Here is a 26748-nt window from a genome sequence, read left to right as displayed (position 1 = left end):
ATAGGTCTAGTCCACTCTTCACAAACTGCCTTGAAAAAATCATACTGACCGGATGATCGAAACTGTCCATTTTAAAATGGATGGACAACTTTCATTCTTACAAGACGGATCCAATCGCGGATGTAAGGACCATCTGATTGCCATTGCATTTCACAGTATCAGAAGAAGAGTGGACCAGTCCTAGACAACGGTCAAAGTGGTGATGTGAACGCGAACAGGTCCAAATGCAACGATGTGCATGGGAAGGTTTCCATGTACTCGGCCCACTAGATCATTGTTTCTGGGTAAAGCTCAGCACACAACGAAAACCAAAAGAGTCGGGGCACCCGCACCTCCCACCGTCCAAAACTGCCATAACGAAGGTTTCCATGTAAGGATTCTACCATGCATTTCTTAATTCAAATTCAAAATGCTTGCGGATGCACTCTCAGTACTCACTGAGCACGTTGCAGACAACCTCATTACTTTAACCCTTTAATAGTTAAAAATAATAATAATAATAATAATGATATCTGCAATAGTTGCGCAGAGAATCTTCAAACCCAATTTGATGAGCACATCCCGAGAAAACTGAAAGCAAACAACAGGACGTACTTCTGCTCCAAGTGGAAGTGTGGACGGTTAGGATCACTTGATCTCACCCATCAAAACACTTTCGTTCAGTGTAGCACTCCTTTCAAAATAAGGAGTAAACTCTGAAATGAATATCGATTGATTAAGCAGCAACCCCAACATAATAGTCTTGAGCTATCCACCGGCCACCGGGTGACACCCATATTGGAAGGTCTTGGGCAAGAAAAAACAGGTGGGCCATCTTCTCTTACTAACAGATTTTGGCCGTCGAACACAAACCATTGCAATTTTCCATTCTTTAATCATCGATTGATTGGATGGTTAGGATCATCAGGTAAGAAGAGAGGCTGGCACTCAAAAATGGATATTACCCTCATGGCTAATATAAAGATATTTGCTAGCCAAAACCTTCGACCTGTGGCACTGCCGGCTGGTCCGTTTCTTCTAAAGCATTCCGTTGGCACTGACTTGCAAATACCAACGTTTTTCTCTAGCAATAAACAGAAGCATTTCATTTGAGAAAATAAGGTGTGATTTAGAGATACAACTTTACAACTGTCCCAGGGATGCAAACCCAAGATCACCAAACAACAGACAAGTATGTCAGAGATGGACCAAACAGCCAAACCTCTGACTATGCACGCATGCACCATTCTTTGATTGGGACTTCCCTACGCATGAGATTTTTTCTTCTTCTTTTCCATTTTTTCTCTTTTACATGACTGCAATATTTATTCCCGAAACCTATGGTATAAAAAGGAGAAGATGAAAGGAAGAATGAATGAATTGAATATGACAAGTGAAATCTAAGAATCATTTCTTTCCAACAATGGCAGCGGGGATCACTGGAGACACGTCAGAACCTGGTAGATTTGAAGTCTCTAGTTGCTACTTTCTTGAGGCAGGAGTCAGCCGAAATGAAAACCTGTAGATTTGTAGGAACTGCTAGAAAGATTTGGCAGTTTACGGAATGCAATAACTCCAGCCGCAAAGGCAGATATAGCAGCAAGGGCGAATGCAGGTATGTTCCCTCCTCCAAAGAGGGCATCCCATGGGCCTGCTCCAAGGGAAACAATAATCTGCAAGTTGGAAAAAAAATAATAATCATAGAAGAAAACAAATTCATAGGTACAGATATACTAGCACTCCAAGATGGCTTGTAGGGAGGGGAAAAAAAGGCTCCCAGATGGGAAGCAATTCATCAAGTCTAAACATAAGGTTTATCTGGCTTTCCTAGTCATAATAATTAGAAAATTACTGCCATGAGGCCATGGTGTGCCATAATGGCCATTACAAGCCTGTAAAGGCCGTTATGTAAAGGCAATGGTGGAAACTGTGAAAAAATTACCTGTACCCGCTGTTATGGCCCCTGTAACGGCCCATTACACCCCCTGTAAAGGCCGTAACAGCCCCGTAATGGTCCATTATGGGGCAGATACAGATTTTTTGGGGTTTGAGAGAGAGAGAGAGAGAGAGAGAGAGACCGTAATGGCCATTATGGCTTGTATCCGTTATGGCTTGTATCGTAAAGGTAATGGTGGTGGCCGCCATTACCATTACAAAATACCTTGCATGAGGCTAACCACAGGCAATATGATATTTTGAGAGGACACCACTAACAAATAAGAATGTTCTTCAAGTAAATGATACAGCTTATTGAAACAATTTACAATTTAGCTGACGGAAAATGATTTCAAATCATTGAATCATAAGATTCTCCCAAAAGGGCAGTGTGGCATTTGCAGGATATGCCCCAGCTAGAATAATAGCTACTATATGAGCTCCTCATTACGGTAAATGACCTCAGCAGCTTGCCAATCCGCCCATTAGAGTAATGGAAATACTGCTACCATGAGGCAAGATAGTCGAGCCCAAGTGACTCAACCAGTGGTTTTGGTGCCCACATCTGTCACCTTGATTGCTTATTTTTAGTAGCTCACTTCTAGTTTCTCAAAGTGTATTTATAAGAACCTTTGATGATTGGGAGTTTCTACACAGTCATGTAGTTTTTCGTCCTTCGTTTTCTTTTTTCAGTATTGAGCCCAACAGTCATGCTATGAAAGGTTTTTAGCATGTTTTAGAGCCAAAAATATCAAGAGTCCAAATCTATAAGATATCTTTGTAAACTAGTCTATAAAAGGCACCCAAGTCCCCTATGGATGAACACAGTTTATATGAGTTTTCCATTTTGAATGAATCAAGTCATGTGGTAGCGCCATGGCAGTGTATGTGGGTGTGGGGGAGGGGAGATGGGAATATCATGGTGAGAATGCTAGTTTAGACGAATATACTGTCTCCCAGTACTTTCTTCTTCTTTTTTCTTTACTTTCCATGTGTCTCTTGGGATTTCTTGGCTATTTTTATTATAATTGAGACTGCAAATCAGGTACATGGAATTCAAAATTTCTGCAGTCAGTTTCTAGTTGCATCAAGGGAGAGGCAGGAAAGCTTGCTCATGACTAATAGGAGACGGTTACTCTAATGATAAGGAGATCAGGGTGCTCTGGACTGTTAAATGAAGGTGACTCCACAAATGCACTGCAACGGGTGAAGTCTTCGTGAACATTTATTGGGAAATGGACTGATAGGATCAAAGAAGGAACTGTGTGACAGCAGACAAACACTCGTCACTCTTCTCCCATGTTGATTGGGATGGGATCTCTAAGGGCAACGCGCTCAAGCATGAGAGTTGTTAGGCCTCCCTTTGTATTTTGTAGATTCTTTCCATTTGTGTAAATTCTTTCCCATGTTGATTGGGATGGGATCTCTAAGGGCAACGCGCTCAAGCATGAGAGTTGTTAGGCCTCCCTTTGTATTTTGTAGATTCTTTCCATTTGTGTAAATTCTTTCTCGATAGAAGTCTTCCTATCGATTAAAAAGAACCAGTGTTCAAATTATCTCTGATATTATCTTTATCTCCAGCTCAGCGATACCGATAACACTGGCAGTGATACCGTAAACGCTGGGAGTATCAGAAATTCCGGGTATTAGCAATGTATCGCCAACGTGTCAATATCACTAATGTAATCATCAATATTTTCAAGTATATAAATTCTGGGCGTCGCTTGTATTGCCAATGCATCAATAATATCGCCAACGTATTGATATCATCAAACAATATTTCATGGGCCCATGGTTGTATGTAGTGTTCAATTTTTCATTGATAATATCTCGATATTATTGATATCGCAACATGCGAGATATTGAGACAACAATCTTTCCTTTCCTTTCCAATTGTTGATGGTTTCTTGGTGAAATATCATGTGTTGCTGATATTTTGCAATATCGATGGATGTTTGGATGGAAGCTTGGATGGTTAAATAAGCCGGAGGGGATGGTTGGACTGATTTCTTACAACAGCACATGCTTTTAAGGCCCCATTAAATGGAAACTTGTTATGTATGCATTCTTTTTGCAATTTTTTTATTTCTAAATATGCTAATATGTACATTTTAACATCTCCTGAAGTTTTGCTGAAAATTCCATTGTTTTTCCTATGTTTTCATGCATTTTCGGTTATCAGCGATGTTATCGGCAATATCAATATTGTTTCCGTATCCCTGGCTAGCAAAACTTGTAGCGATACCAATACTTCAAACAAATATCACCAATGTATCGCCAATATTTTTTACTATGTAAATTCTAGGTAATACTTGTATCATAAGTGTATTGACGATATTCCAATAATATCGCCAACGTATTGATATCATCGAAAAATATTTCATGGGCACATGGTTGTATGTAGTGTTCAATTTTTCATTGATAATATCTCGATATTATCGATATCGCAACATGCGAGATATTGAGACCACAATCTTTCATTTCCTTTCCAATTGTTGATGGTTTCTTGGTGAAATATCATGTGTTGTTGATATTTTGCAATATCGATGGATGTTTGGATGGAAGCTTGGATGGTTAAATAAGCCGGAGGGGATGGTTGGACTAATTTCTTACAACAACACATGCTTTTAAGGCCCCATTAAATGGAAAATTGTTATGTATGCATTCTTTTTGCAATTTTTTTTATTTCTAAATATGCTAATATGTTCATTTTAAAAAAATGAACTTTTTACCCGTTTTTCAATTTTCAGCACCAGGCGTTCGATTCTTCGATTCGAGCCCCAATCCCTTATTTTGATCTTTGAAACAAGCATTGACATGGTCGGAAATTGGCTTAGCAAGCAAAAATCAAAAGGAGAAGAAAAAGAGGGGGAAAAGGTGAAAAACCAAACTGTCATATGATGTTTATATGCATATACTGTCATATGATGTTTATATGCATATCGGTCATGGCCGATATGTTCTCCAAATATTGGTGCTGATACGGGCAGTATTGATTCTCAAGGGACTTTTTTTTTTATCACATATCATATTGTGCCAATAGCAAGGTATTAAAAAATGGTTATGCAATGGTGGGAATCATTGTGCGTTATGGGACCATGATAGTCGTTACAGAAAAATGGCCTGTAACCAATGTTTCCGTATCTGTATTGACAGATCTTATTTATCACTTGTGTATACTATTTAGGCAAAATCCCATCGCCGATTGTCAGTAAGAAACTGAAAGAAACCTCAAAAGCGGAAGAAAGGGGGGAAAGTACAGAAGAAATAGATGTAGAAATAGAAACAACTTCCAAAACGAAGGGGGACTAAACACGAGCAAGAGGCATCCACCAAAGAAGACCCTTCCCTCTATTCAAAAGAAAAGGAGGATCCAGACAAACTAGATGGGAATCAAGGGTATCAAAAAATTTGGGAGTTGGAAATACTTAAAGATAAAGAGGATCAAGACAAGACCATGCAAAAACGAAACAGTCCCTCCATAACCAGTCATCCATAATATCAAATAAATCATTTTCTTCTTTGGAAAATCTACCAAGGGCTATAGTCATAGTGATCCTCCTAATCAACTACTTCAACCATTTCTGAACACCCCGTATCATTCTCAGGACATGATGGTTTGATCATCTATGGACAATTACTCGTCCGATGCCCCTTACAATGGTTTTCAAATATACAAATCCTTCCTTTCTATTGGAGCACAAACCAACCTAAGTAAATCCATGAATTTGATTTGATTATTCCTTCCTATTCTTGTATCGCACCCTTGGGATATGGAAACAAATCAGTTATCGCATGGGAAGTATCGAATGTATCATTGTTTTTAGGAAACATCGAGAAATTGTTCGAATTTTTCAATGAAACTTCAGGGGATGTTAAAAATAGCACCATTACACACTTAGAACTCATAATATTACAAGCAGTGTTGTCATGTGTGATCGCACATTCGCATATGCGATCGCATATGCGCATACTTATGCTCAGATCGCATATGCGATAGTGGCATATGCGATCGCATATGCCACATGTGCGATTATATGCGATCGCATATGCTGCCAACAGTCAGAAATCTGACCATTTTCTGACCGTTGGGATTTTTTTTTTTAATCTCGATTTTTCTTCTATAAAAAGGGGTTCTAAGCACTCCTACATCCATCTATAAGGATTCAAGATTCAAGAGCAAGCAAGACAACCAAGCTCCATCCATTGAACTCTCTTTCTAGTTTCTAATTTTTTCAAGTTATTAAGAATTAAAGATCATAAATTCATAATCATATTCACACAACTCTCTTTCTATCTCTTTCTAGTTTCTATCTCTCTTTCTTATTTGTATCTTTCTTTCTAGTTTCTATCGCTCTCTCAAACTCTTTGCATCTCTCTTTCTATTTCTCTTTCCTATCTCATATTCTAGTTTCTTTCTCTCTTTCTTATCTCATATTCTAGTTTCTCTCTTTCTTATGTCATATTCTCTCATCATCTCTTAAAGTTTCATAATCATATCATATACATATTCATGTCCAAGTTCTTACTTTCTAACAATTTTTTTTTGTTTGTTACTTTGTCTTGCAAGTTACAACTTACAAGTTACTTACAAGTTTACAAGTACAAGTGTACAACACAACTTGTTACAACTTACAAGTCTACAATATTCCACTATTCAAGACTCAAGGGTCAAGGGCCAAGGCAAAAGTGAAGACAAGACCAAAAAGTGAACAATTTGTTTTTTTTGTAAATTTGTAATTGTTGTTTGTGTGTAAATCTCTCCCTCTTGTTGAGGGTCAAATATTGCATATTAGACCCCAGTTATTACCTAATTTTACATACATGATAATGTTTAATGCTCTATTTTAATCGTGTTTGTGCTTCAAGGTGAATTTAGGAGCTTGGACTGAAAAAGGGTGCTAAATGTATGGATTTGACGCTCCAGAATTACCAAGGCAAGGGACGAACCTCAGGGGACCGAGATCGAAGAATTTACATGTCAAAGATCCCAGAAAATCAAGTGATTGGCTTTAAACGGGCCTGAAAGTCGTCCAGAATGCAAGATCACAGGGTTCCCACCATCCGTTTGGCTCAAAACTTTATATCTGGCCTGAGGACCCCAAATTAACCGTACACGTCGAATTTCAGCCATTGGATCCTTGTAGAAGTGGCCCAACGGATAGATCAGCCCATAAAACTCTAATCTGGAGCCCACCTAATATCTGGATATGCTTCAATGTTGGTCTCGGCCCCTTAAATAAGGTGACAAAACGGATGGACAGAGCGGATTTCATATATACATCACGAGTGGAGCCCACTGGGTGCACAAGTGCACTTGACGTGCACTGGACCGAGACCACCAGTCAACGGAAGGAGACCCGTCTCCTTCTCCTTCTCCAGCACGGAGGCACCACGTCGTCCGATTTTTGGCTAGTGGGCCCCACCCATCGTCCAAACGGACGATCTGGACCATCCATTGCGTCCCTGGGGTAGGGACGACCCTAGCCATGGTGGCCTTTTGGTCCCATGCTCACGTAAACACGTGGATTGCCGGAAAACGCAAGATGAACGGCGAGTTGATTTAATACAGTGGACCGCACCAAAACTCGACCAAAACCACTCATTTCCAACTGAAATTTCGTCAGGAATCCAATGAACGGGGTTGATTTCGCTGAAAACATCACTGTGGGGACCACCTGAGTAGCAGATTCTTTCACTCATACGGCTGACCCCAAGCATAATTATTTAAATTAATAGGGTCGCTTGGATGATCTAAACCGTCCAAAATCTTCAGAAGGGGGTCTTTACCCCAACCATGGAGGCAAAATCAATTCTTGGACCGTCCATCGTCCGAAAATTCCATCAGAACGCAACTCAGCTTGCGTTTTTGCGGTTGCGCACACTGCTGTGCGTAAACAGCCACTCCACCGACCACCTTAGTCTATAAAAGGAGGAGAGAGAGAGAGAGCGTGGAGAAGGGCATCAATCAGATCCAGTGCAGCCGTGGAGGCAAGGAGCGAAAAGGAGAGAGAGAGAGAGAGAGAGAGAGAGAGAGAGAGAGAGAGAGAGCGTAGAGACGGCCAAGAGTTTCTTCTTCTTCTCTTTTAGTTTTTATTCCTTTATTGTTTTTTAGAGTTTTTAGCATGATCATGCCTATGATCGGCTAAACCTCTTAGATAGGGCTAAGAGGTGAAGCTTGTAGCGTCATGAGGAGTTTTCTATGATTTTGATTCATGTTTATGAACTCTCTTTGATTATAAAATGTTTTTAGTCTTTAATGGTTTATTGTGACTTAAATTACAATGGATCTACAATGGCACTGAGCATGTTTTGTTCATTATAGGGATTATGAACGTGGGAGCCCTGTTGTTCACCATCGTCGCATGGGCATGGTTGGATGATGGAACCCTTCCTAACGTTCATAACCCCCTTAGATTGGATGTGGATTGGCTAAATTTTGTTGTTTGCTTTGTCTCATGGGCATGGTTTTGTGATGGAATCAATTCTAATTCTCATTCCTCTCATCTATAGAAAACTAGAGCAAAGGAAGCTCATATTTGTGTTTTAATGGATTAACTTCCAACTGGATGAAGATGGGACTCTGATTCCAGTTGTGTTTATGAATCAAGCATAGATCTCCCTGATCTCTACAAGTGGATCCTTGGAATCCCTAGTTTCCCACCTTTGAATTTTAGAAGTTTTAGTTTAAGATTTCACCATTATCCTCTTAAAAATCCTCTGATTTAGATTACATCTTATTCTAGTTCTAGTTCTGGTTACTTTCTGAATACGTACAAGGTCCAGTCCCTGTGTATTCGACCTCGGTTTTACCGAGATTATTACTACATCGCGACCCTATACTTGGGGTGGTGAACACCTCTCTCCCCTCTCTTTTACTACAACTCTACAACTGTAACTTGTAGTTGTAAGTGTAACTCTCTCTCTCTCTCTCTCTCTCTCTCTCTCTCTCTCTCCCCCAAGTCCCATCTCTTTAGTCTCTCTCATCTCTTTACTCTTTAGTCTTACTTATTCTCTTACTTTAGTAATTTTACTTTAGTTTTTAGTTTACTTTTTATACTAGCAATCAATACACACACACATCCAACACCAAGGCACCAACATAATTTCTTCTTCCCAATCCTCCTCTTTGAAACCCAAGTGGAATGACCCGGGTTGGAAGTATGGGCACTATCGTAGTGCTTCGAATAAAACTCACATAGTGTGTGAGTTATGTGGGTATGTGGGTTCCGGTGGCATTACAAGGCACAAGCAACACATTTCACATTAACCGGGGTCAAATGCAAAGGCATGTGACAAAATTAGTCCAGAAATCCGAAGGAAGATCATAGAGTATATTGAAAAACAATTAAGAAAGAGATACGATAGTGCCCTACGTCAAGAGGAATATTTGGAACAAGATGCGTATGAAGATATAAACGTAGTTAATGTAGATAAAGCAAGTCCCACTCCCCCTACCTCGACAGGCCGGTGCAGACCACAATATCCACAAATACAACAAACGGCCTCAAAAAGACCTCGAGGGCATAAGCCCATGGATAGATGGTGTAGACCACACCCCGAGGATGTGATCGACCAAAGAGGAAGAGGGAAAGGGTCGGCTCAAACAACTTTAGAGAACCGATATAAACAAAAAGATAGGAAAACCACTATTCAATATATTACTAAGTGGTTTTGCTAAACCGGCATTGTTTTCAACGCCGTTAAATCGAGAAGCTTCAAAGTAATGGTTGAGGCTATAGGTTAATTTGGACCTGGGCTTAAACCTCCTTCATATCATGAAACAAGAGAGACATGCCTAAAAACGGAAGTTGAATATACACGATCTTTCATAACTGAATATAAGGAATCGTGAAAAACATATGTGTGTTCACTAATGGCTGATGGATGGACCGATAGATCCGGCCGGTCTCTCATTAACTTTTTGGTAAATTGTCCAGCTAAGACAATGTTCTTAAAGTCCGTAGATGCGTCGGGTCATTCACACACAGGAGAATATTTGTTTAACTTAGTTGAAGAAATAGGTGAAGAATATGTTATATAAGTAATTACAGATAACGTAGCCGCGTATGTAATGGTCGGTCTTCTTATGGAGAAGAGACAACGTTTATTTTGGACCCCCTGTGCAGCCTATTGTGTTAATCTTATGTTGGAAGATATAGGTAGATTATTTATAAATGTGATTGCTAGGGCCAGAAGAATCACAATCTTTATGTACAAACACGCCATTTTTCTTAGTCGAATGAGAAAACACATTGGCGGTAACTTGCTACGTCCAGCAGTCACCCGTTTCGCTACAGCCTTTTTAACACTACAAAGATTACATGCAAAAAAATCAGAACTTAGAAGCTTTGTAGTGTCGGCCGATTTTACAAGTGGGCCTTGGTCAAAGAAGGCTGAAGGGAAACAGGTTCAACAAACAATCCTTTCTCAAAATTTTTGGACACAAGTGGTAAAGGCGCTAAAAGCATCTGAGCCCTTAGTCACTGTATTGCGATTGGTGGACGGGGATGAGAAGCCTGCAATGGGCTACATATATGATGCGATGGAGAGGGTGAAAAATAAGATCATGGACCATTTTAACTATAGAGACCGTGATTACAAGCCAATTTTAGATATTATAGATAAAAGATGGAGCAGCCAAATGTCATCCCCATTGTATTCGGCTGCCTACATCCTTAACCCAGCCTATTTATTCTCTTCTGCTGATCCAGCAGAAGCACTAACTATGCATATGGTTGGATTTTTTGATGTCTTGGAAAGAATGATTCCAGATAGAGGAAAATACGACAAGATCTCAACTTTGTTGGACTTCTACACAAAAAGTGAAGGGATATTCTCAAGTAATATCGTAATAAGCATTAGACAATGAAATTACCCAGTAAGTACTACTATGAGTCTATGAATGTCAGTCTTAGTGTCTTACAAATAGTTTTTCTACAAAGTGACTCTAACCTACTTAAACTGTTTTTCTCAGCTGACTAGTGGGCTGCCTATGGAGTGGACCCGAACAGGAAGGATCCAGCTCTAAAGAAGCTAGCTATGAGGATTCTTGGATTCACGTGTTTTGCCAGTGGTTGCGAGCGCAATTGGAGCACGTTCGAGGCGGTAAGTTTAGACTGTTTAGTAATTGTAAACTTTAATTTTTTTGTGTAAGGCCTAAGCTAAATTAATTACCTAAATAGCTAATGTCAAATGCGCTTTATTTCTTTCAAATTCATACCAAGAAAAGAAATCGCCTTGAGCAAAAAAAGCTCAACGACTTGGTTTTCGTTCAATACAATCAAAAATTGCGAGAGCGATTCCAAACTAGAAAAAAAAAGCCCGGTTTCATTGACCCTATCTACTTAGATGAGTAGGATGCAGATAACGAGTAGCTCGTAGAGACGGAAGACCCGGTATTTGCTGGAGATGAGCGGACATGACCACAAGTTGAAGATGTCGTATACAGATTGACACTTGGTGAAGGTAGTACCACTCGAAGGCGAAAGATGGGGGGAACCGGGGGGCGAGTAGTAGCCGTCAACCCATTGAAGAGATTGAGATGGAAAAAGGAGATGGTGATAATGATGATCAAGCCGAAGATCATCCACCATTGGATGTTGATGAAGTATTAGTACATACAGATGATAAAGAAACGGAAGAAGAAGAAGTGTATGTGGACGAAGGAGATGACTCGAATGATGATGGTGGTGGTGGTGGTCGTGGCGGTAGACCTGGTGATGATATGCCACAATGGCAACTAGATCAATGTATATAGTAATTGGTTTTATTTTACTTAAATTAAATATATTTCAAGGGCCAATGACATATAATAATTTATTCATTTTTTTCTTAATTTATCCCTATTTTTCTGTTTTTTTTTTTTTAATGTTTTAAAAAAAAATGTGCGATCGCATGTGCGCATAGGCATATGCAGTCGCACATGATCGCATTTGCAATTCGACAACATCGATTACAAGAGACAAGAATGAATAGTATGTTTCATTGGCATACGGTTGTAAGCTATAAAATGTCTAACCCGCACGAGGTTTGGGCGAACGGCAAGCATCGTAGGTGTGTTCCCCACAAACGCAAGTTCGATTCCCCTCCTTGGGATTACCCGATGCATGTGGTTTGCAGGTGATTGCATGCATCCGCAGGTAATAGTCTCGCCTTAAAATGGGGCAGAGACACTCTGACGTCATCCAAAAAAAAGTTATATGTTGTCTGATAGAACACAGAAGTGATGCAGTTATATAAAATTTAAGTTCATCTAATGCAGGACAACTAGCCACTTGCTCTAAAAGCTCGAACTGATAGAGAGTGGCAAATCGATCCATTTATCTCATAGCCCTGGCCCCACATCCCATGGGTTAGGACCTCGACCAAACCCTCCTCATGTGCCCCACTTCACATAGGTTCTGCTTCACACGAATCACCCACCCCGAGTGTGCCCCCGCATCCCATAGGCTACCCCACTCAAGACCAGTGTGAAAAAGTCCATGCATTAATCACCCCCGGTGAAGAGTCTCAAACACGAGACCCCCCATTCTGAAACCACTTTGATGCAGGCCAACTATCCCCTTGCTCTAAAGGCTCAAACTGATTGAGAGTGGCGAATCAATCCCTTTATCCCATAGCCCAGGCCCCACATCCCATGGGTTAAGACCTTGGCCGAACCCTCCTTGTGAGCCCCACTTCACATGGGTTCCACTTCACACGAGTCACTCACCTCGAGCGTGTCCCTGCATCCCACAGGCTACCCCACTCGAGACCGGTGTGAAAATGCCCCTGCGTTAATCTTTGATGCAGGACTAGTCACTTGCTCTAAAAGCTCGAACTAATAGAGAGTGGCAAATCAATCCATTTATCTCATAGACCAAGCCCCACATCCCATGGGTTAGGACGTCGCCCGAACCATCCTCGTGGGCCCCACTTCACATGGGCCAACCTCACATGGGCCGCCTACCCCAAGTGTGTCCCTGCATCCCACAGGCTACCGCACTTGAGTCCAGTGTGAAAATTCACCTGCATTAATCACCCCCGGTGAGGAGTCTCGAACACAAGACCTCCCACTCTGATACCACTTTGATGCAGAACAACTAGCCACTTGCTCTAAAAGCTCGAACTGATAGAGAGTGGCAAATCAATCCCTTTATCTCATAGACCAGGCCCCACATCCCATGGGTTAGCACGTCGGCCGAACCCTCCTCGTGGGCCCTACTTCACATGGGCCTGCCTCACACGGGCCGCTCGCTCCGAGTGTGTCCCCACATCTCACAAGCTACCCCACTCGGGCCCGATGTGAAAATGCCCCTGCATTACCATCTCATTCGCATATCCTATTACTAATTAAAATTAAACCATCCCAATTACGGGTCCCTATTTAGATATATGGTGAACCAAAAACTACGCTTATTTATTTATTTGACTATTAGATGAGTGGGCTAACAATTTGGACGGTCTTGATTGTCGTACAACTATCCCATGCATACGATCAAAGAGTTACCACCATTTTTCATACAGGTGCTAAACTAACATGACAGTTTATTCTAAATGAGAAAAGAGAAAAGCTTTGACACTCTAGCAGAGTGTGATGGATAATATGCAGGCAGTTTGAATTACTTAGACATTGCAGACATGGCATTCAAGTAGTCGAATGAAGCTGTCCAAATTATGGTAGCCAGTGTAGATGTATCATCAACCAAAAGTTACGCTTATTTGATTTTCTGATGATCAGATTAGAGACATTTATTGGATAGTTAAAACTAAAATATTCCAATGGTCTTATTTCCACCAAAAAAAAAAAAAAAAGTATCCACCAATCAGAGATTGGGATTATTCAACCAATCTGATCTTTGGGTTGTGATTTGGCGACAGTGGGCTCCACAATCTAGTCAGTTTTATTTTGAGATAATATATGCCACGTGTACAATTTTAGAATGCATGTGTATCAAGTGTCAAACATAGCCTGAGTATGATATAACTCATGAAAAAAACTTTGATACTCTATTAGAGTGTGATGGATGATACACGGCCATTTAGAAATTACTTAAAATTTGCAATAACTGGCATACAAGTATTAAACTGTCCAGATTATTCTTTTGTGGTTTATATGTACTATAACCAAAAAAGTACACTTATTTCATCATCTGACAATCAAATTGGTGGGCATTTATTGGACGTTAACAATGACAAAATCCAATAGTTCTGTATCAACAAGTGGCCACGAATCAGAGGTTTGGATTGTTCAAACAATCTGAATTTGGAAGAGTGACTTAGTGACAGTGGGTTCCACAACTTAATCAGTTTATGATGAGTTAACATATATATGCCAAAGGATGGAAATGAAAACAAAAAAAACTTACTGGAATAGATGTAGGATGAATACATTTACAGATTCATGCTTCTTCTTTTTCTTTTTCACTTCTTTTTTTTCTTTTTTCTTTTTTTTCTTTTTTTTTCTTTTTCTTTTTTCTTTTTCTTTTTCTTTTTTTTTCTTTTTTTTTTTTTTTGAGGATTAATGGGAATTTTATTAAAGGCCTGCTTGCAAACAAGCAAGAAAAGAATACAACAGGAAAAGAAATGACTAACAGATTACATCCCAACCATAGACTAAACAAAATCTAAGTCAACTTTCAAAACAGAGGCATATTCAAGAATATTCACTTTAATAGCCAGCAGTAAAGCATCGAAGGAGCCTGCAGAATCCCGGAACGGGTGTCTACTTCACTCACCCCAAATGGCCCACCAAATGGCAGGCAGAATAAAGTTCCAAACAGACCTAGCCTTCTTAGACACACCTCCGCAATGCCACAACCAAAGCAAGGCCGACACTGATAGCAGCATCACCCAAGCCATTTGAAGTCTAGATGGAAAATGCTCCCAAATTTTGGCGGAGAACAAGCAGGACATGAACAAGTGATCAATAGATTCTACGTCTCTCATACATAGGCAGCACATGTTCAAGATGACCATGGCTCGTTTTTAAAGTTTAGCAGTCATCGGAACCTTCTTCCTACCCACTAACCAAGTGAAGGCAGCCACTTTGGGAGGAGCACCATAGAACCAAAACTGATAGGTGAAGGTCCCAAGGGGGCTCATAGGCTACAAAAGAAGCATATTGTAGAAAGATTTGACTGAAAACCTGCCAGAGCTATGGTTAGACCACACCATAGAGCCCTCACCACCTGATGGGGCCACATTGTGAAGATGACCCAAAAGAGATAGAAGCTCCTCTGTTTCACTGACCGAAAGCAGCTGAGGAACCACTATAATGAAAGAAATCAACTACCTTCAAGTCACCAGAGGTCGCAAGACTCGCCAAGGATAAAGATTATACAACAGTCCATCTCCACACCAAGGGTACTTCCAAAAGTTAATTCTAGAATTGTCTCCAACAGAGAAAGACACTCCTTCCCAGAACTTCCCTTTGAGATCTATGACAGCCTGCCACATGTAAGATGTCCTATAACGAGAGGAGTCCTTGGTCTCCCACCCTCCTCCCTTGAGACCATATCTAGAAGCTATGATTTCACACCAGAAGTGCCCCTCCTCAGTCCCGAACCGCTAAAGCCATTTACCAAGTAGGGCTTGATTCATAAGACGTAACGAACGGATTCCTACACCGCCCTGATCCAGAGGCTTGCGCACCTCCCAACTCAGCAAATGAAATTTGAAACTATCTACCGAGTCCCTCCATAAAAAATCCCTTCTCAACTTTTCCAATTTATCCCGCACTGATTTTGGACAATTGAATAAGGTCATAAAATAAACCGGCATGTTGGAGAGGGTGGCTTTAAGGAGAGTCAAGCGTCCGCCCAAGGAGAGAATGACTCTTCCACTTAGACAACCTACTTTCAACTCTCTCCAAAACCTTGTCCTAAAGATGAATAGTGGGATTCCCAATACATAGCGAGTGTCCCAAATAAATAGGGAAGGATCCCGCTTTGCAGCTGAACACCGAAGCCAACCTCTGTAATTCCTCATCACCTAGATGAATGCCCAAGATTTCACTTTTTCGGATGTTAACCTTGAGACCTGAAACCACTACAAAACACGCTATAATTTTGTGAAGGTTATCAATCATCGACGGCTCAAGTACATCGCACAAAATCATCATATCATCCACAAACTGAAGATGAGAAACCCGGATCGACGAAGTGGCAACCTTGAACCCACTAATAAGGTTAGCCTCTTGCCCTTTGGCGATAATATGACTTAAAGCTTCCACAACTACGAGAAACAGATAAGGAGACAGTGGGTCTCCTTGACAAAGACCCCTAGGACGACTTGAAAAAGCCTTTAGGGGATCCGTTCACCAACATTGAAAAGGATGGCGAGTTGATGTAAGCCTGTATCCACATCCTCCATTTTTCTCCACAACCCAACCTGTCCAACATATAATCAAGAAATTCCCACTCGTCGTGATTGTAAGCTATAAGCCTTCTCCATGTCCAATTTACAGACAACTCTTGACTTCTTCTCCCTGAATCTAGAGTCAATGCACTTGTGAGCTATAAGCAGTTGAGCATGTTGTTCAGGATCTGTCTTCCTGCCACAAATGCTCCGTTGGGGGGGTTGATAAAAATGAAAAAACAAAAACTGACTTATAGGAGCATAATGGCCATTATGCCCTTATAACAACCATTACATGTAACAGTATTAGTGGGGATCGTTATGCCCACCGACACCGTTATGAGTCTTATGACACGTTGCTCGTAACGGGGAGTAACAACCCCGTAGATGCCATAACAAAATTGATACGGTTTTTTTTAAAGCTGTTACGGCCACCATTATGGTTATCGAATACTTTGGCTGTATCATAACTGTTACAGCGATGACCTCTATAGCCATCGTTACCATTGTTGAATACCTTAGTCAATACGGATATGATACTGGCCGTATTGGCCGACATGTAACAATATTGCGAACCATGATCTAAACAAACCCACCCGATCCATGGGATGGATATTGCACCTCCTTGTCACGCAGTCACATTTGCATCTAGCATGTAGATGGTATGCCTCGTAAATGCGGGTAGGGTTAGCCCCACCCAACCCAGGCAGCCCAACCCTATATGACCTAAGGGCCACGGCCAAGGTTGAAATTGAGACAGTTGCTTTAAACAAATTTGTAAGTGGTTCCCATTTACATGTGTCGTTTAAAGCACAACAATCATTCTTCTATCCTTGGTCATGTTTAAACAACTAAAACTATTTATAGAGTGGATGTCTGCATGGATGGAGAGGATATCCCAAAAAATATTCTTAGATCGGACAATTCCAAACATTTGATCATTTCACTCTTTTCTTCAAAGGAACGGCCATGTAGGACGAGGGCCTAGAGGACAAGGGCTAGAGGACTAGGGCTGGGCCTGGGGCTACGGCCAATCCTAGCCCGGCCCATTGCCACCCAAAACATGTGTGGACTTTGCAAACCTCTCAATTAAAAGATACTAGAAAGGGTAAATTTGAGAGGGATCTTTTTATCCAAGCACCTTAGCAAACCGCTTTTTATCTAGCTGGCCCCATTTAGTTGGGATCAGAGGATGATGAGTCCTTTGTTTATTTCTCAGATACTAACTCCCGTCAAGAGCATTAAAGCCTCACTTGATCATTCAGCAACCAAAGTTCTCTGCATTCTCATAAAGTATTACTAGCCCTTGATCTTGAAATCCAGCGTCTATGCAATCAATTGATCCAGAGAACTAACACTTCAAGATAAATGATCTAGAGGCTAGAGCCCACCGCTGAGTTGGACAGTGCCCATGTAACAGCTGGACTCAACTGCAGCTTATCCGCCAAAAAGATAAATGTTTTTGACAGCAATCTCTAAAAGAAGTCGGAGAACAATATCCATCAGCATAAATAATCAGAGGAGGACAACAAAATCATTGAAGCAAGCTCCAAGGCAAATCAGAGAAAAATTTTAAGGTAGATTAGTCAAAGCAAGTATTATAAAGTACAGAACATTCGCATTCAATGCGCTTGAAACATCAGATGGTATATGGTTAAGTCAATGTTGTGCCTAAAACTTTTGTGCTGCGTGTGTTTGGAACTTCATAGTCATGTTCATTATTCACTATCACATGCTAAAGCAAAGGGATTGTATCTCAAATTTCACCATGTATATACAGTAAGTATGAAACACACAAAATTATTTCCAGGTATGAATTAAAAAAAAAAAAAAAACTATTGTTCCTAGATAGAAGAAGATGCACAAATAAACAGCAGTTAGCATAGGAAAGAAATACAAGTTAAAAGGGGGAAAAAGACTAATCTAAACATACCTGAGGAATAACAATTGCAAGATTTAAAACCCCGATGGCTAATCCTGAAAAAGTCATGGACACTGTTCAGAGCTACAGCTGGCTTAAATCGCACACTCAGATATGAAGAGTAGCAAAAGATGATAGATCCAAATGTCAGTTCCCATACAAACCTTGGCCACCTCCTGTATCAGCCGTCAACTCTGCCGTCACAGAAAATGGAACGCTGTAGGTAATCTGCAACAGGCATGCGGCAATTGGAAGAACTCAGGCAAAGGTCTGCTGATAACAAAGAAAGGTAATGGCGATTGGCACATGCATATTGAAACTTACAGCAAGAGGAAATCCAAGAACTGAAAATATGACCAAGGCTGCAATCCTGATAGCCCGATTGTCTTCAATCACCTGGATTCCTTTGGAATATTCCAAGAAGGAAAACAAGCTTATGACTGCAATGCTTGCCATGCAGATGAATACGGTAAAATTGCTTATTGCCCATACTATTCTTGAACCCATTCGCCGACACATTGGCTCAATAAGGAGAGAGCTAATCCCAAGAACCACCTAACCAGAGAAGAGAAGTGTTAGTTTGAACATGCACCAGCAATGACAGAAGAAAGGAAGACAGATCCCAAGAGATGTCACTGCTCAAGCTTCTTAATTGTTAAAAACTCAATAGAAAACGACATGGATCTTGGAAAAGAATTTTTTGCTCAATTTTGAGTTCTTACTGAATTCAATAGCAAACCAAATGCACCTTCTCTGACACCTTTTCCATAATCTGCAACTTCAGATGCATTCCCCTTTGGATCCCCATGGTATACTTCACGTCCCATCCAATCAGTATCAAAGAGAATAAATGGAAACCATGACAACTGCATGCAAGTTATACAGGACAATTTCAAGGGTTGAGATAAAGTAATATACATAATGACTTGCCTGATAAACAAGCTAATGGATACAGAAAGCAAAGGCAGAATCAGCCCATGGTGAGAGATCCAAATTGGTAAAAATAAGTACCGAAACACATACCCAACTAAGAGCCATGACAAGTAGCACTGAATGCATGGCGGGTGGTAAATGCCTCATGCTTGTCAAAATATTTACCAAGACTGCTCCAGGACTATCAGTAAAGGCTTCATTTTGGTCCTCTTCAGCTTTCGACTCAAGATGAATTGAATTTTCAGAAATAGTTTTCCCAGCAACTGTACTGATTCCAGATGCTTGATCATCAACTGGCTTCTCAGGATTTGTGTCTCCAAAACCAGGTTGTGTTGTATCATTCAACAGTGGAGCAGAATCAGATAAACAGCGTGCTGGTTTAACTAGTGGGATCTCCTTAGCAAAATACAGAGTCACAACTGTGCAGAATGTGAGGAAGACCTGTGTACATACAGAAGAGCTATTCACAAATGCAGCTTAATGCACGTGGGTTTTACCTTTCCATGTGGCTATAAAACACTCACCAAGCCAACTATATAAGTATATAACTATCTACAGCTAGCAGCAGTAGAAACTTCTCAGTGGGAAATGAAATTAACATGGAGGAAGTATAACTAGTGGTACAGGTAAGATATGGTTGAAATAAAATTACAGCATTGAAGAAACCTCAATCTTGCAGTTATGAAGCTCATGGGTTAATTTAAAACATGCACAAGTTGCTCAAAAAACTGACCAAATGTGTTCAAGTTATTGGCTCATCCGACCACCTTTTATCAAATTTCAATATAGCTAAATAAGCACTTGGAAATCATAGACTTAACGGGTTTTCTTAAATGAACCCACTGAAAGCATCTCTTTGGGGCACAATTAGTAGCAAAATCTTACTTCTCAATAAAAGCCAATGCAATGTCAACAATGCAAACATTGAGGTGATTGCAATTATGGAACCTATAATATTTTGGGCCCTAAAAAAAGAAAGTTTATGAACACATCAATTCTAAACATAACACCGAGAAACGTCTGATCTGAATCTGATACAAGAAAAAAAGGGGCAGCACTCTATTCGAATAATCACATCAACCTGACAGTAATTGCAGCAAGTATTCCCTGCACATTGGCTTATCCAATTTTTTTCATTTTCATTGCTTCTCTATAACAGTTCCAAATAGATGGTTGAGACTGGTCTGATGAGGCCAAAGTCCAGCCACATGTGTGCCTGTCCAGAAAATGGGCCCATCTGTCCACACATGTGGCCAATCTCTTTAAAACCCAGTCTGCATGCTTTATGGTGAAAATTGGAGAAAATACTCCATATATGGTACATACGTGCAGAAATTGCCTAGAACACACCGTTCGGTTGGCGTATGCAGCTGTATACATTGTGCATACAGCTCTGGCTGATTTACCCTAGATTCAAATCAGCAGAATAATACACTGCATACACTGAGCATATAGTTGTACACTGTTCGGTTTTATCTATTGTGGTGGTGGATTCAAATTTGCTGTGAATTTTGAGAGGTTGGTGATTTGTCCTGCTAGTTGCTACAAAAAGTCTGATTCACGGAGATGTTGTGCTGAAGTCAGGTATAACTATTCCCTTTCCTGCAGACTGACTTCCGTTCAAATTTAGTTGATATCATAGTCACTATTATATAGATCAAAAAACAATTTATGAAGTTGGAAGTAGAGAACTAGTCAGCAACTCACCACAGCTACTAGAAAGGCTGCTTTCAAATTTCCGCAGGCTTCACAGCAAGCTTTTGTTTTCAAAAATGGAAACCACCTGCTTAAAAATGAGTACTCAAATAAAACAATCTGATAGAAAACCGAATGTCGAAGTTGAGTCATGAAAAGGACTCTAAAATATTTATGCCACTAAAAGAAGGTAGGATCACTCAAAGGGAAGTAGTTCCCATCCACACAAGATCCCAAACCATATGCAAAGAAAAAATGAGAATAGGAAATCATTAAGCAATTCGAGAGTAAATTACAGACCTCAATTCAGTCTGAGATAAGTTTAAGGTTTATATTGTATGGAGGATAATTTACGGTATTACCATACGTCAGCAAGAACAATCAATAGAAAAGCAAAGTAATAAATTAATAATATAAGCCAAGAAAATTTCACCTGTGCCAACTTCCACTAGCACCAGAAGAATACCCTACAATGTTTCCAATAGCCATCCATGAGCAAAATATCGCATTTGCTGCATTTTTTTGGTCGGGCCCTGTCACAACATAAATAAATCTTGTAGCACATTCTTCAAAAACATTGTGATATGGTGTAACTTATTCTTCAAGGAGTAAATATATGTAAGAAAAAAAAAAAGAAAGAAAGAAAGAAAGTTGATCAATCCTGCAAAGACTGTAATGGTAGCACTAATTCACCTGAGAGATCAGCCAGAAGAGCACGAGCTGGACCCTACAATGGAAACAATACCAGGAAGTCAACAGACATCCAAACAAGATGTTAAACATTAGAAGATGATTTATGCATGGTAGTAAATGTTATCGTATAAAGTAGATTAAATATAGAAGGCAGCACAACTATTTCAACAAGCTTACTTGCACTGTATTGTTAGCCAAATCCAGCATCCAGAAACCAATGATAAAAACAATAGCTGCCCCCACTCGAGTACCTTTATAAGTACTGTATTTGTTTAAGAAACTAGGTCACATAATTTAAACCCTCAAATTGTGTAATCAACATTCAACACACACACACGCACGCACGCACGCACAAAAAAAGGATAGGCTCGTATGCACCTGCAGTGCTCCTTTGTGTCCCCTAGATAGTATCCAATGTCTGCAGCAAACCCGATTATTGTCACCTAAATTACACGAAATTTATGCAGTCAAAAGAAAGATGAGTATACAGCTGCTTGTACAAAAACCTTGTCTAAGATCCCATCAAAACTCACAGCAATAGAGATCATGAGGGATCCAACTAAAATAAATGGCCGTCTTCTTCCATATTTTGAGTAGCATTTATCACTCCAAATACCAACACATGGTTGAACCTGCACAAAAGAAGAGCAGGCATGCGCATGAATTACAAATGAAACTGCTCATGAGAAGATGGCAAAAAAATTGTATATACTACTGTCTGGAAACATAAACTAATGCCAGACTGTAGAGGTTCTAGAAACAACTATCAGTAATGAGTTTATCTAAGCAATTATTCTTACTGCAGCAGGAAAACAAAAAACAAAAACAAAACAAAACAAAACACACATGAATCAAAGTTGTCACGGACTCAAGAATGACAAATGCAACCAGATATAAAGAAAATGACTTAAAAGGGAGTAACCTAATAGACAGCAATAAAGTTCATAATGGATAGTTGTTGGAAAATGATTATGTAAAGAAAAGCAAACAGAAGCAGTTTGCAACATAATATGCTAACGAAAGAAGACAGCTTCGATCATTTAAAATTGGGGGAAAAAAAAATATGTGACTCAAATCAAAGATTCAGTCCAGTGGACTTAAGGATGTGCTAGATGAACATCACTGAGTCGAATTTCCAAGTCACGAACTGACAGATTGAAGGACAACTTAGGCAGTTAAAAATCACACTGATCATTGTTAGAACACTCAAGTCCACAAGCTAATCCATCAATCCCTGTCACCACTAACCTCATCATCATCACACAGACAATCTAATTCCATTTGCCATGGATAAATCTATTTCCCTATCATTCTGGCTACTCAAACCAGAGCCCCAATTGCATGAGGTGTTGGAGTATAGCCATGACTCATAGACTTATAGATATGCTTAATCAAGTTCATCAAAGATTATGAAATGCAAGTTAGGCATGGAAGGAATTCAAGAGTTATAAGAAGAGGCATATGAATAACAGGCAATAATATCATTAATGAAATTGGTAGGTAAAAAGAAGAAGAAGAGGCATCTGAATAACAGGCAATAATATCATTAATACAAATGTCGGTAAAAAGATTATAATAGTGAACACTTCCACAACATAAATAATAAATTTTTTTTAAGGTGGCAGTGGAGACATACCACAAGACCTGTAATGGGGCCACAAAGCCAGATGAATGAAGAAAACGCATGCGCTATTCCAAGTGTCTGCATCAGTTCAGTGTGGAAAAAAAGTTACAAAGAAGAAAGTCATTAGAAACAGAACAAAGTATTCAGCACGAAGCATAGAAAATCTAAATGCATGGATACAATGGTCAGACGTTCGTTCATTATCATCTTCAGTTACCAGGTCAGGGCAGTTGAGTCTACAGCAGAGAGCAACATGCAAGAGCACCTAGGCTATGTAAAATCCCTGTCTTCGAAATCTCCACTCACAGCATTCACGCCATGTTTCTCAAAGAAAGAGAAACTCAGTTTAAATTCATATATTAAAAAAAAAATGTTGTGGTTAAATGTATGATAACAAAACATCTCTCACCACATTAATTACAACACGTAGGGTCCATTTGGTGTGAATCATACAGCTGAGTGGATAGCGTTGTATGGATACAATTATCTTATAATGATTAAACTTGTGATGACCAGGGATAAATGGTGTAGGGCAGAACTAGCCGTTGGTATATGCTCACATGAATGGTGCAAAACGTTTAACACCTGATACTCATATCACCATGTGTGTACGAGGTGAGCGCAATTTTTGGTTATGATCAATCCATGATTGAGTCAGCAATGTGGATGGTCCAGATTATCCTACAACCATGACACATATAAAAGTTGTTGAGTGCATGTGTATCAACCATCACATTCCACCAAACACCTAAATCCCCTTCCTTCATTGTTTACGTGAAGCCAGTGGGCATTTCTTACATAGGTTAACACCTACAAAAATAAAATAAAACTACTAGATGGGAACATTCTAACCACTGAGTCCATGGCCTACAAACAGAGGATGATGATTAAAATACAGAAAGGTCGCAGCAAATGAATGAGAGGCTGGGATCTTCCAAAGTAAATTTGCTGCTGAGCAGGACCATATATCCTGCTATCTACTTAAGGTTTGCAGTGAATGTTGATAATGTTTACCTCACATGGGAATTCTATATATCAGCAATCCAAATTTCCAAATGCCAGATGGTACTAGGGAGCTCAATATTATAGAAACTGTTTATAATATGTAATGTTTGATAAAACACGTCCAACCATGGATATAAATTATTTGGCCGTGTTTGGGCACAATAAAGTGAATTGAATTGCGAATGGGGCATTCAGTTTAATCAATAAGCGACAAAATGTGGTACCATTTCCTACCATTTGTATCGAGAAAGTACTCCATGCAGTTCAATTTCATCCCATGCAACTTGAAAGTAATATACTTGCAGCTTCAAGCTTATGCCCCCAGTATGAACACTAGGGAGGGAAATCACAATCTGGTTCTCTTCCAGTAAATTAGATTAATAGAAATTGCAATTCAATTTTAGATTATCGCAATTCAGATCAATCAAGCATCCAAACGAAAGGAAATTCTCGCATAAAACCAAGCCCACATCACGAATTCATGCAAATTATCGAATTTCACATAAATCAACCACCAAAATCATCACATTTTACAAAAAGATAAAATAAAATAAATTAAAATAATCCACAGATCTGATAGAGGGCAGAGAGAAACGCTCTACCTGAATATAGGGAGTCAGAAGCGAGAGCTGCAGGGCCCACCCGAACTGAACACCGGCACCGACCATGGAAGCGAGGATCAACGTCTTGAGGCTGCTACAATGCGCCTGGTGTGAAGAAGGCGAGGGAGAAGGAGAAGGAGGAGGAGAAGGAGAAGAAGAACTGCCAGGTCCGTTGGATATTCCATTGGAAACCCTAGAATCGTTCAAGCCGACGAGTTCGACCTCTGCATCTTTGAGATGCTTGTAAGGCAATTGGATCGGACGGGAGTCCATCTCCTTCTCTGGTTTATATGCAGAACAGAGATTTTACGGTATCGAATCTCTCTCCATGAAATATGGTTTTGCAAGGATTTTCAGATTTTGTCCGAAGCAGATCTGGTTTTTCTAAGATCTGGTCTCAGGGTTGAAACAAGGAGAGAGAAATCCGGTCAAAGTAATATTTTCACATTCTCTGTCGCCGGGAGTTCGTCGCTGAGATAAATCTTCAGAAGTTAGTAAAATGATGGATTCGGCTGCTAGTTCAAGACAATTTTTCAAAGATCCGAAATAAATAAATAAAATTAAAAATTTTAAAAAAAAAAAAAAAAAACAAAAAACAAACAAATCCTTTTAATACTCTGGCAGATTGAGAGGAGTGATACGCGGGAACTTATAAATTACTTTGAAATTGCAAACGGAATATTAGTAATTCATCCGAATTATGGGTCCCTGTTTATTGATATGCAAAATGTCCAATGGTCCTATTTCAACAAAAAGTGTCTACTCATCAGAGGTTAGGACTGGCCTATTTATTCAATTTAATTTGAGTTAATCCATACCACTGTCATTTTTTAGTCCCTGCATTTGAGGCATAATACTATGCAAAATTATCAATTAACTCTCTTTTTTAATGGCCTACTTGGATTATGAATTATCATGGTAATATAAAGAAAAAGTGCAGTGGTTACAATAGTTTTTTGATTGTTGAAATTGTTTGATTTTTTATTTTATTTTTATAATTAATTATAATTTGTGGTAAATAAATATTTATTATTATCAAAGTAATTCTCTCTGGCTGTCCTACTATCCCTGCCACGTGACTGTTAATAGCTTTTGAAGCTAATACCAAAAATTGAGAACTAAAGTTAGTGGGGCCCACCATAATATATGTATCTAATTCATGCTGCCCATCCATTTTAGCCGTTCATTTTATGATATGAGCCCAAAATTTTTTTAGACCATGCCTCTAGAAATGAGAAGAATTGATCGCATTCCGTTGATAGCTTTTCGAGGGCTATGAGAGTTTTGGATGAAGTTTATACTTATATTTCCCCTCTATACATGTCTATTTAGCTTTATGAACAAGTTGAATTATAGCTACATGTCATGATGGGTTCTAAAAAAGTTTTAAACTTTTAATAATGGATGTCATTATACACCCTTTTTCTCTTAATATGGTTCACATGAAGCTAATCTATCTCATTTTTTTTGGCTCATGCACCAAAACAAGCTGGCAAGATGGAAAGATAGAGTGGATCATATACATATATCATAGTGGGACCCATCAATTGTTGATATTCAATTTCTATATTATTGCTATTCAATCTCTATCCATTCTAAAAAAGATTTTCTCAAAGACCAAGGTCAAAATACAAAGCTAATTCTTCCTCTATCAACTAAGTTGTAGAAGTTATAATTACATATTTACCACTATTTATCTAAGGAAATAAAAAAATAAATAACCTATTATTGATTTTTTTTTTAAAATGTAATGGTAACATTTCTTCGCTAGTTTAGTATTAAATTATCGCATTCATATATATGCAATTTTTATAGTAATGTTGTGAAAAAGTACAATGATTATAATTTTCTATAAGTATGTATATTCTACTAATTACTTCAATAAAAGAAATCGCAATAATATATTATACATTAATTTACTTGTTTAGTGAAAATAGTTATGTTTGACTACAACCATGACAATGCTTTCTTTCTTTGTTTTATTCATAAAAAATTGTATGAACGACAATTTTACAATGTAA

At 39.3% G+C, this 26748-nt stretch overlaps 1 protein-coding gene across 2 annotated transcripts; it reads right to left on the bottom strand.

Annotated features, from left to right (window-relative positions):
- Positions 1–1056: 1056 nt before the first annotated feature.
- LOC131231770 (sucrose transport protein SUC3) lies at positions 1057–25276 on the bottom strand. 2 transcript variants are annotated; one of them, XM_058228074.1, is made up of 14 exons: positions 24728–25276; positions 23133–23198; positions 22030–22128; positions 21875–21939; positions 21674–21758; positions 21497–21530; positions 21237–21336; positions 20816–20891; positions 19199–19549; positions 18898–19041; positions 18500–18730; positions 18340–18403; positions 18188–18231; positions 1057–1652 (listed from the first exon to the last, which is right to left on the bottom strand). In XM_058228074.1, the coding sequence occupies exons 1-14, from the start codon at positions 24998–25000 to the stop codon at positions 1482–1484; spliced, it is 1803 nt and encodes a 600-aa protein (XP_058084057.1). In that variant the 5' UTR covers positions 25001–25276; the 3' UTR covers positions 1057–1481. The 2 variants fall into 2 exon arrangements, with proteins under 2 accessions (XP_058084057.1, XP_058084063.1); XM_058228080.1 differs by having other exon boundaries at positions 21875–21914; positions 24728–24799.
- Positions 25277–26748: the final 1472 nt, after the last annotated feature.

This window comes from Magnolia sinica, chromosome 2 (assembly GCF_029962835.1).
Source record: "Magnolia sinica isolate HGM2019 chromosome 2, MsV1, whole genome shotgun sequence".
NCBI lineage: Eukaryota > Viridiplantae > Streptophyta > Magnoliopsida > Magnoliales > Magnoliaceae > Magnolia > Magnolia sinica.
Note: the sequence above shows the minus strand (reverse complement) of the source record. Positions and strands in the feature narration are given on the sequence as shown.

Bases quoted from the DNA above. Each gene is read 5' to 3' on its own strand.
- LOC131231770 (XM_058228074.1), bottom strand. From the start codon at position 25,000: ATGGACTCCCGTCCGATCCAATTGCCTTACAAGCATCTCAAAGATGCA. The intron at 21,759-21,874 runs GTGCATACGAGC...AAACAAATACAG, and splicing joins GACACAAAGGAGCACTGCAG to TACTTATAAAGGTACTCGAG. The intron at 18,731-18,897 runs GTAAGAACTCAA...TTCTCTGGTTAG, and splicing joins TTGGTTTGCTATTGAATTCA to GTGGTTCTTGGGATTAGCTC.